Genomic DNA, 12,037 nt, shown 5'->3' on the forward strand with positions numbered 1-12,037 from the left:
TAACAAAGCGTCGAAGCGTTGTAAATAAAATGCTTCCATTGACAACATTACGTATACACATAATAAAGTATTCAAGTACCTGCAAAGGTTTCAAAATTCAGAATAGTTTAATCTATTCTTTATAGTTACCTAAACCGTCACTTAAAGTGATTAATTAAAATTCTTTGTATATTTACACATGAGCACATACGAATAATGAAGCCGTGGGTAAAACTAACAATGGCATGTGGTTCTTTTTCCGTAATAAAAAACATTTTATCGACGATAATAACTTTTTTCGTACACGTGATTTGTAATTTTAAAATTAATGAGTTTTAAAATAATTACATAATTATCTTGAATTAAAGATCATTGCTATTGATTATTTTTATTATTTCCTACATAAAATATTAAAAAAGTGTGTCTGCAATTCACACACGGTTGAAGTCAACCTTCTAAAAAAATACAGTCGAATATAAAGTCGGTTAAAAAGTCGTAGGAAGGTAGGTGTTGGGATTTGTTTTATTGACCATGATTGGACTTGTAGAAAAGATCGTAAGCGCCATGCAAAACGCGTTGCTTTCGCGTTTCGAGCAGTAATTCATTCTATCTCATTTTTTCCTATACATTTATATGTTTGTTTCGTTATCATAACGCATTTTCGTATCATCAAATTTCAAATCACAACAATTTTGAAGAAGTTTCACTTCAAAAAGTTATTGTAATAAAACCATTAAAGTTATTAAACGTATTAGGGCGGAGTTCACCTACTTTTAAAACGGCTGTTTATCAGTTAAACAACTGATTAAATCATTTTTACTGTTCACCATACGTTAACCAGTGTTTACAGCCCTTAAACAGCCGATTACTATAACCGAACTCTACAGCATTGTTTAACCGTCCATCAATGTCATATTCGGACATCTGCTGAACAGATTCTGCTGTGACTTTACAACAGTTGCAACATTACGTTATTAGTTGAAAGTTTTTGGTAAGAGATAAACACGCAGTCAGTGTTCAATTTCAATGTATTAATTGATAACTATCAAGACCTTAGGCCTTCTTGAAAATCTAGAAAATATAGAGACCAAAACAAGGAGACCTAGAGTACCTGTTTCAAATGCGTCGTAATTATTACGAATAATACAATGATTCCTCATTTAAAACTAGATTCCGTTTGTTAAAATCATCGCTTGAAAATAGTTTTTTCTCTTTTTTAAAGCTGCCATTTTTTCAAGTAAACCGTAATTTAAAAACAAAACACTCACAACAGAACAAAATAATAATCAACACAGAGAATGTTAGCACGTGCAAAGAAATAATAAAAAAATTGACAATGACAGCGCCGTGCCGTTATTACCCATCCAAATTGGACACTACATGCTAACGTAACAGTTTCCAATGCGTTCTCGAACTTCTCAAGTTGAAAGCGTTTTATTTTATGCTACCAACTATAGATGGCACCAAAACTCGTGTCAACTAAATAAAACTATGTGACTTCCCTAATGAGTAGACTTATAGCATTCATTCATTAGTGGTTCAAACACTCTGACAGTATGATTGCCTGATTTAGTAACCACGGTTAAAATATTCGTGGTGAACAGTGAATACTTTACCGGGTGCATAACCGATGTTTAGGAATTCATCGGCTGATTACTCAAACATTGGTTAAATGATAGTCGGTGAACTCCGCCCTTAAAAGGCTAATAAATAGTAGATTGTGCGAGCTGAAACGGCATAAGTTGAATCTAACTTGAAATCCTAATTTTTTTTATAATTATATCAGTATACTTTATTATATACATAATAATGTGAATCAAATAATCTCATAGCCTCTCATAACTCGGTATGAGAATTTTGTTTCACAAACAACCGACACCCTGATGTTAGCTAGTCAACGAAGAAGAAGTTAGCAACGTGAAGTTAGCTAGCCAATGAATAATATGTTACGTGCATACATATACATATTTTTTCCATAAGGACTTAGTTAGTTGGTTTTTATACAAATATTACATAGGAAAGTTAATTAACAATGCGCTAGGTCGACCTGTACTACCGAGGTCGTCTAGGTTACTGTCATAGATTATGAACAGGTATAAGCTAAAGCTAAGCATTATTGATACGAGTATTTATTATTAATTTCTGATGTTAGTTCCTTATCCTGTGAAAAATGATCTTTTGATTTGATCAAGGTTTTGCAATATTGCGTTCTTATTTAACAAACATTTCTAATTTAAATCTATGTTATAAATAGGTAAACAATCTTGTGAGTATTTCTTGTAAACATAACATATTTTAATTTGGTATATAGTAGGCTGTGCTTCAGCTTGTAATATCCCACTGCTGGGCATGGGCCTCTTTCCCCGTGTAGGAGAAGGATCAGCAGCTTACAGCTTAATCCACCACGCTGCTCCAATGCGGGTTGGCGGATATACTCACTACTCTGAATAACTATCGCTAACAAGTGTACATGATACTCGTAATAACTGGGACTGACAGCTTAACGTGCTCTTCGAGGCGTGGGGAGACCCACAAGGACTAACGACCAGAACAGAAATAAATATTTGTAAAAACACAAATATCCACTCCGAGCGAGTATCGAACCCGCGACAGTCGGTGTTTAGGCTTATATCTAAACTTTATTTCCTAATTAATTACTATGAGGTATTTTATTCAATGACGCTAAATATAATTGTGTTTGCTGGCAAACGAAAAAAAAACGACTTCAATTACATCGACAAGTAATACAACGTAGGTAGACGAAAAAATAGTCGAGTAAATATGCATTATCAAAGATTACTCCAAAAGTTGTGATCAGATCTCGATGAAATTTAAATGTGACCACGTGACAAACATCGGCTTTCGATTGAATTAAAAATCATCAAAATCGGTACACCCAGTAAAAAGTTATGCGGATTTTCGAGGGTTTCCCTCGATTTCTCTGGGATCCCATCATTAGATCATGGTTTCCTTATCACAATTAAGATATCACCTTTCTAACAAAAAAAGAATTATCAAAATCGGTTCATAAATGACGAAGTTATCTCTGAACATACATATATATATACGGTCGAATTGAGTAACCTCCTCCTTTTTTAAAGTCAGTTAATAAAATATACAATAATTAAATTTAATTAATGTTTTTTTTCCAAAACAGCTACCTTTAGCACTAAAATATTTACCTACTGATGAACGAGTTTGACGTGAATTCTTAGTATCTTATATCCAAGCGGATAAAGTAACTCGATATAAGCACCAGAGCAAAGTTCGTATATACTTGTGTTCGTATATACGAGTGCTTAGGACTTGGTTATTTGCCATAATAGACCGATAAATAATAATAATAATGAGATTGTAATTATTACTACTGTTATAAATGTAAAGAATAAATCCTAAGTCAATCTATACAAATAAATAAAATTTGAGTGTCTGTTTGTAATATTAAAATAACCGCTTTATACTAAATGCATATTATTATGTATACATGATGTATACACGATACGTATACCAAAATAACATTTTTTACCATTTTTGTCCGTCTGTCTGTTTGTTCCGGCTAATCTCTGAAACTGCTGGACCGGTTTTGATGTGACTTTCACTGGCAGATAGCTGATATAGTAAGGAGTAACTTAGGCTACTTTTATTTTAGAATTTATTTATTTATTAGCTCTGCGAACAGAACAATAACTTTTTTAATCAATTCCACGCTTTATAATATCAGTACATATTTTAGATTTTGGGGGTAAATTTATAAGTACCTACTTCTTATTAATATCGTTATTGTTATAAATGTAAAAAATATATATATTTTATTTCACTTTAGCTGTTTCCCCTTGGTTGTACCCGCGTTCATTTAAAAAAAAAGAATTTTTCAATTTGAACCAATTAAAACAAATAAATACTTTTTAGCTTTATAATATCAGTATATATATTATATATTTTTATATATATTTATTATTTATAAATATGTTTATCGAAAAAAAAATGTAGCTATACCAGTCGGCTGTTACCTATATAACACAAGCATTAAGTTGCTTACTTTAGGAACAGACGATCGTGTTATTGTGTAGATATTTATTATTATTAACTTTATTATAATTTATGTTTAAAGTCCATTTATAAGTAATTCTTATATAATATATCTTCTTACATTATATATAACACATTAATCTAAATAAAAACACATTAAAAGAGACACAATTAAAAAAGTTCTGTTGACAAAGTAAACGTATAGTACAGATTAATAAAGATACATATTAAATAGAAGCAAAAACATGAAACAATTAATTTTAATGAGCTATTGTTTAAGCATTATCTTGTTTTTATATATTTGAATGCTTTTAATCCTCTTCGACTGTTGTTATTATTCAATCAAAGTGCAAATAAAACTATAATTAAAAATTAATAAATTTATAATGCAAACCATTTGCGATATTGTGTGAGGCTTGGCTGGAAATGTGCTTTTTCTTATATTATTTAAACATATATTTTTACGTTGTATATCAGTAGAATGTTTCCTAAAACACAGGCATTAAGTTGACTGCCATAGTAGGTAACAGTAGCTGACCTGGCGAACTTCGAAAACGGTAACGAAAAAAAAAATTACATATCTATACATATACATATCTATACATATAATAAAATGGTAGAAAAGTCAAAACTGTACATTGAATATTTTTTTGAAAGAATACTTGGGGTGTGATCTACAATCGATACCGAAGCCAAAAATATAGTTTTTAGAATTTTTGTCTGTTTGTCTGTTTATCTGTTCGTCTGTTTGTCTGTTTGTCTGTATGTATGTCCGGGATAAATTCAAAAAATACCGCATGGATTTACTTCAAATTTGGAATGAATATTATTAAGAAGTCGGGTCAACATATAGGTTACATATTATCATGCTATTATCTACCGGAAACGAGCAGTGAACCTTTATTTCCTCAACGCATGTCCGGGATAAACTCAAAAAGTACCGCATGGATTTACTTCAAATTTGGCACGAATATTATTAAGAAGTCGGGTCAACATATAGGTTACATATTATCATGCTATTATCTACCGGGAACGAGCAGTGAACCTTTATTTCCTCAACGCATGTCCGGGATAAACTCAAAAAGTACCGCATGGATTTACTTCAAATTTGGCACGAATATTATTAAGAAGTCGGGTCAACATATAGGCTATATATTATCATGCTATTATCTACCGGAAACGAGCAGTGAACCTTTATTTCCTCAACGCATGTCCGGGATAAACTCAAAAAGTACTGCATAGATTTACTTCAAATTTGGCACGAATATTATTAAGAAGTCGGGTCAACATATAGGCTACATATTATCACGCTATCACCTACGGGTAACGAGCAGTGAACTTTTATTTCTTCAATGCACTCTGTAACAACGTGTAATCTAACGACGCATATTTGAATGTTGTTGTTATTTTGTTAATAACCATGTTATAAGCTAGCTTAAAACTATAAATAAAGATATTCTGTAGTATATTAAGTATCAGCATTACACCCGTGCGAAGCCGGGGCGGGTCGCTAGTAAGATAATATATTTGACGTTTCACAAATAATTGTGTTCGCAGACAAACGAAGAAAATTCGACTTCAATTATATCGACAAGTAATACAACGTAGATAGACGAAAAAATAGTCAAGTCAATACGCATTCTGTAGTATATTTAGTAAAAGCATTGCACCCGCACCCCAAGCCGGTGCGAGTCGCTAGTATTAAAATAAAATACAGCCTATCTTTCAAGTTGGATCAAACTGCACACGGTATGCACATTTAATTAACATAGTCCATCGCGGACAAACAACGTGACGCGTAAATTATATATATTAAGATTAAATTATATTGAATAAAACACGCAAACACAAGTGACCTGATTAATTGTTGATCGTAAATATAACGTTATTACAATAAATACGAAATAGAATTATGCGTACCGTATAGATAGAAACTAATGCGATCTCAAGCAAATATACAAGAGGATGTCATCATAATTCCATAAGAATAATGATAATTCAATTTATGAGATCACTACGTATTTTTTTTTATTATGGCACGTATTTTTATCATGACATAAATATTACCGCACTATTACCACGGTGAGACCCATTCTGGTTTAGTATTGTAAGTAAACTAAAAATTACCGCACTATTACCACGGCGAGACCCATTCTGGTTTAGTATTGTAAGTAAATTAAAAATTACCGCACTATTACCACGGTGAGACCCATTCTGGTTTAGTATTGTAAGTAAATTAAAAATACCGCACTATTACCACGGTGAGACCCATTCTGTTTTAGTATTGTAAGTAAACTAAAAAGCGACGTAGATCTTTGTATTGGTAAAAACATAAATATTAGTTTCTGGTCTGGTGTTCGACTTCTAACTGCGTTCCTTCAAAAGGTGGATTTTGGTTAAATAGATAAGCTACTTTGATAGACTCATTCTGCGTGATACCTTTCGTGAACGCGCAAACACAGCTATATTTTACAATAAAAAACATTCTGCGAGAAAAAGTTGTATGCGGCAGTTACTTATAATATTTTACTTTCTCGACGTTTTTAGGGCTAAGAAAAATAGTATTAGACGACTACGCAGAAGTATGTGGCCACAATAGCTCGTCTATTAAGACAAAGTGTAATTTAAAAAAGGGCTAGAAATTTTTTTACGCGGTACGTAAACTAAAATACCAGACCCCCCCCCCCCCCCATTTTAAGGAACGCAGTTAGGAGTTGAACATTCTATATATCGTTTTGAGCCCCCACAAGTACGTAATCCTGCTCAAAATTTGGAGCCCAACTGGGGATGTACCTCATCCTTATAGAAAATCACAGCTAATTAACACTGCTCTCAAGAAGCGTTGTGTTCCAAGTGGGTAAAGTGGGCAGAGTTCCTAGGGCGGATCGGGGGTAAGATCGGCAACGCACTTTCGATGCTTCTGATGTTGCATCGTCTATACTAGACCTACGGTAATCGATTACCATCAGACGGCTTACGGCCGTACGCTTGTTTGCCAGCCTAGCCGTATAATAAAAAAATATATTTATGTGTTCTCAGTACATCGCCAACGGTCCCAGTTATCTTCTGATCACCTGATAACGATCGTTATCAGTTTATGACGGGATTGTATGCGCCAACCAGAAATAGCGCAATGTTACTTTAGGTCCTACACTTCTCTTACAAAGAGAAAAGGTATTTTCGCTGTATGTGTGTAGTATATTTATAGTTGGAGACAGGTTTATTATCAAGAATATTACATATAAATTATATGTATTTTATTCATTTAAATACATTGAATAAGTAGCTATATTAATAAATTAAACTAAACAATCTTATAACTCTGAACTCTTAAGTTCTGATCCTTCAACTACATGAGGAAAGAGGCCTATGCCCAGTAGCAGGATACTACAGGCTGTAGCGTAAACAACCTTATAACGGCATGGTCGTATTTATCTAAATCTAGGCAATTAATTTTACTTAAAATCCCGTCTATTATCAGTAAAAATGTTAATATTGTTAAAAATTACTATAATCTAATAGCAGTAAATAAAATATTAGATACAAACTCATAACGACATACTAAAAAGATTATTAATTTTACTAGCATATATCAAAAGCCTTAAGAAGGATCGTATGCCTAATTACAAATTCTTACATACAAAGAATTACTTATAAATTTCCATATATCGCTTTACCTATTATTAAGGAAATATTCTTTGAAAGGAATGTCCTTATAGCATATTTATATTATAGTACAAATTTGGAAATCTTAAGTATTATTAATATTATAAACATTCTTGGCACAGTTTGACTCTGCTCTATATTCCAGGGGTTTTAGATCGATTCGTACTTAGGAGTATGGATACAATATGTATGTATAAATATAGCCTAACAGCGTAGTATGCTCAATTTTTAAAATAGGTCAAGTAATTCATCAATTTAACTATTACAAAAATTCAAAATAACAAAAAAAAAAACAGAAATAATCTGTACATTAAAATTGGAATAGCTGTTTGTAAAATTAAAATAACCGCCTTTTACTAAATGCATATAGATGCATACACGGTCCATATACTAAAATAATATATTTTACAATTTTTTGTCTGTCTGTCCGTTTGTTTCGGCTAATATCTGAAACGGCTGGACCGATTTTGACGTGAATTTCACTGGCAGATAACTGGTGTAATAAGAAATGACTTAGGCTACTTTTATTTTAGAAATTTATAATATAATTAATATTAATTTTTTTTTAATTTCACGCGGACGAAGTCACGGGCACAGCTGGTTATAAAAACCATTTTAATGAGTGAAGTTAAAATATGTATGAACAGATCTGACACAGCAAACAGTTTGATAATATTCAATCTCCACACATGTTTATATTGACATTGGCGTAAATACACGTACGTGTGTGTACACGTCACTAATTAAAAAAAAGTATAAAACAATTTAATTTTTTGTTGATGTCCAATAATTATATTATTTTGGCAAAGCTCTTCACCTCCATTGTATTTGGATTATATAGCGTGATGTTTTAACCGACTTCCAAAAGTAGGGTTTCTCAATTCGATTGAATTTTTTTAATAGCTACCTCAGAACTTTTGACTGATAGGTGGACGGATTTTGATGTTTTTTTTTTTTCTTTAAAGATGGTGCGTGTCATGTGGTCCCATTTAAATTTAATTGAGATATGAAAAGTACTTTTTGAGTTATCACTAATAACGCGTATTTACTTGACTGTTTTTCATCAATCTACGTTGTATTATACCTAATTGTTTACTGAGTTGACCGAATTCCGATTTAGAGAATGGATACAAAAATAATTTAATTTAATTTTATAAAATAAATACATTTCTGAAAATATAACTTATTTTGAGTAGAGTAACAAGAACAAACATAAATTGAAACTCAATGACGAGATAAATTTAATTATTTAACTTGTCAAGTTTCGAAGTTGTTTCGAAGTTTCTAACTGAAGCATTGTATATTACGCCTCTATGATTAAATCTAAGTTAAACCTTTGTAACCTTGTGTAAATAATACAGTGAGAACTTAATATTTCAGTGCAATATAAAGTTATTTAATTTACCTAAGGTCTGCAAAGCTGCAAAGCTTGCGTCATCGGCGTGGGATGGCCGGCCTGTCGGTTTTTTATCGTGTACACTTCGGAGAGTGTGCGCAGGAACTCCATAACCTGATTCCCCCCCCCCCCCCCTCTCTCTTCCATCTTCGTACAACGAGACGCTCTGCGTTACGCCACCCTTATATGTTTGACATTCCCCCTATACGCACTAAGCGATTCGCTAGTACATTCTTGATCCGTACGGCCAAAGAATGAAACTCTCTACCAGCGTCTGTGTTTCCGGAAAACTATAACCTGGGGATATTTAAGTCGCGTTTTATTAGGTAAGCGTGCTCCATCTTAGACCGCATTTTCACTTATCATCAGGTAAAATAGTGGTCAAACGCAAGCCTATCATTGTATATTAAAAAAATCTAGAAACATAACCTATAAAACAAAAAAAGAATTGTCTAAATGTAAGCGCATAGCATCTGAGCGACTGAACTGAACTAAATAACATTTTTTTTTTTAATAAAACTTCTTTACGCACGCTTGAGATGGGGAGTAAGCTGGTAAATACATGACGAGAGCGTTACGAAAAGTGTGCTCGGGCGAGATTGAACGGAAGTTGAGAGAGAGATATGAGTTAGTGAGGATAGAAACAGAGTTATGTTTCGTAAGTTTCACTTTATTCGTGTGCTCTAAAAGCACATTTGTTTTTTTTTTTGTGTTCATTATTATCAGCACAAGAGTCATATAAAAAAAGATATTTTCATTAAAAAAAAGAATTAGTGTCTAATACATAAAACCTCGGAAACCTAACGGAGTTTGTTAAAGAACTCCTCCGAAATGACTTGACCGATTTTTATAATGTTTTTGTGTATAGATAGATCTGAGTATAGGTCGTAAGCTATTTATTATGTACATATATAATATACTTATTACCCTGGTGATAATGGTGTCCCTATCCAGATTGCAGAAAAATGTTTGCCGGATCATCAAGTAATTTATATATATAAAAATCTCGTGTTACGATGTTTGTCCAGGCTAATCTCAGAAAAAAAGTTTGAACAGATATGTACATTGTCCAGCGTAAAATATGAGTTATATTTTATTTTTATTAAACACAGTACAAATTTAAGCAATATGACTGTACAGAGTTCGCCAGTTCAGTTAGTTATATATAAATATCAAAGAAATGCCTCTTATAACTCGAAGCTTTGACGTCTCCTAATAAATGAGACGAAGAAAATCCCTGAGTCGTAACGAATTACACCAATATGACTGCTGACATATAACATAATCTGTAACGCAGATTATTTCATACTTAAAACAATGCCAGTAAAATAGAGCAAACTCGATTATATTATTATATTCCATGTCGAATTAAAACTTCTTTACGCCTGGCTTGGGTAGTAAGCTGGTGAATGCGTGACGAGAGAGAGGTGCGAGCACACATTTTCTTTCTCTCTTTCTCTCATAGCCAGTTACGTTTCGTATATCTAAGACACAGTACAAGCGTATTGTGAAGAAGTTTTACTTCAGTCGTATGGTCCAGTCGTGCAGCCTATCGCAATCCACTACTAGACATAGGCCTCCACAATTTCGAGCCAAAAGTGGCGTGAACTTATGTGTTTTGCCCATGGTCACCACGCTGGACTGGCTGGTTGGTGACCGCAGGGCTGGCTTGTCACACCGAAGACGCTGCTGCCCGTCTTCGGCCTGTGTATTCCAAAGCCAGTAGTTGGATGGTTATCCCGCCATCGGTCAGCCTTTTAAGTTCCAAGGTGGTAGTGGAACTATATTATCCTTTAGTCGCCTCTTACAACACCCACGGGAAGAGAAGGGGTGGCTATTCTTTAATACCGTAACCACACAGCTACACATATTATCTATATCGTTACATTAATTAATAATAAATAATAAATAAATACCTAACACTCAACTGCTTCCACTAAGATTTACTTCTGTGCCGGAGTCCGGAAACAAACACAATACAAGCAGGTACAAACACCCAGACCACGGCAAACATCTGTATGACCAATGCAAATGTATACCATGTGCGAGGATCGACCAAAACCGAACATTTGCCAGCGCAACAGCCACAAGCCGATGCTGTGTCCGTTGCGCTAACCCGTTATTACATTTTATTTGTTCCCAGGCAGCTATTTTGACGGTACTGGACATAATGCCAGTAGCAGCAGTTCTCGTGAACAGTGCTCTCGCCACCTTTTTTCCAAATCTGACAGACCCATTCATGAGGGTCAAAGTGAAGGACATTCTCTTCGACGGAATATTCCTCAACTGCGTCGGCGAAAATTCGGCTTTATGTAAGTCGTTTTTTGAATTGTATATTTTTTATTTATTTAAAGAACACCTAAAAAGTATACAACATATTTCAAGTACACCACACAATTATAGTAAGGTCTAAATGTTACTTTAATTATACGTGGTAATAACTAGATTAAACATAACTAACATACACATGGCTAGAACTTAAAATAATGTTTCATTACAAAAAAAAAAAAATTAAAACAAAAAAAAGAGACCGCTATTAACTTAATTATTTGATAAACATAATTTAATATTTTTTTAAACTGAGATATATCGTTATTAAAATATATTTCTGTTCAAACAAGTTTAAGCCTGTTTTACATGTAGGTTATAACCGCCATATACATATAAATTTTAACGTTACACGTCCTACGTCAAACCAATGTTTTTGACGTAGGACGATGTCTCTGCTCTCCAAAACTCTTTGTTGTGTCATGAAAAAATATATGCTTTCAATTGGGTTTTTTTAGGGTTTCGTACCTCAAAATGAAAAACGGAACCCTTATAGGATCATACTCGCACGGGAATTAATACCTACAGGGTACTTCTCGTGAAATCAGAATTTTTAAATTTGGTACGAAGCAACGTATACTTATAGCATAACTTATAGCACAGATAAAGGAAAAATTGCGAAAATCATAAATTTTTACT

At 33.2% G+C, this 12,037-nt stretch overlaps 1 protein-coding gene across 1 annotated transcript in view; it reads left to right on the forward strand.

Moving 5' to 3' along the window:
• LOC123670450 (sensory neuron membrane protein 2-like) overlaps window positions 1–12,037 on the forward strand; it is a 57,533-nt gene that overhangs the window by 13,874 nt on the left and 31,622 nt on the right. The window contains exon 4 of the mRNA XM_045603944.1: window positions 11,214–11,382. Coding sequence (XP_045459900.1) covers window positions 11,214–11,382 — 169 coding nt within the window. The remainder of the gene's footprint in view (window positions 1–11,213; window positions 11,383–12,037) is intronic.

This window comes from Melitaea cinxia, chromosome 4 (genome assembly GCF_905220565.1).
Source record: "Melitaea cinxia chromosome 4, ilMelCinx1.1, whole genome shotgun sequence".
In the NCBI taxonomy this organism is placed as follows: Eukaryota; Metazoa; Arthropoda; class Insecta; order Lepidoptera; family Nymphalidae; genus Melitaea; species Melitaea cinxia.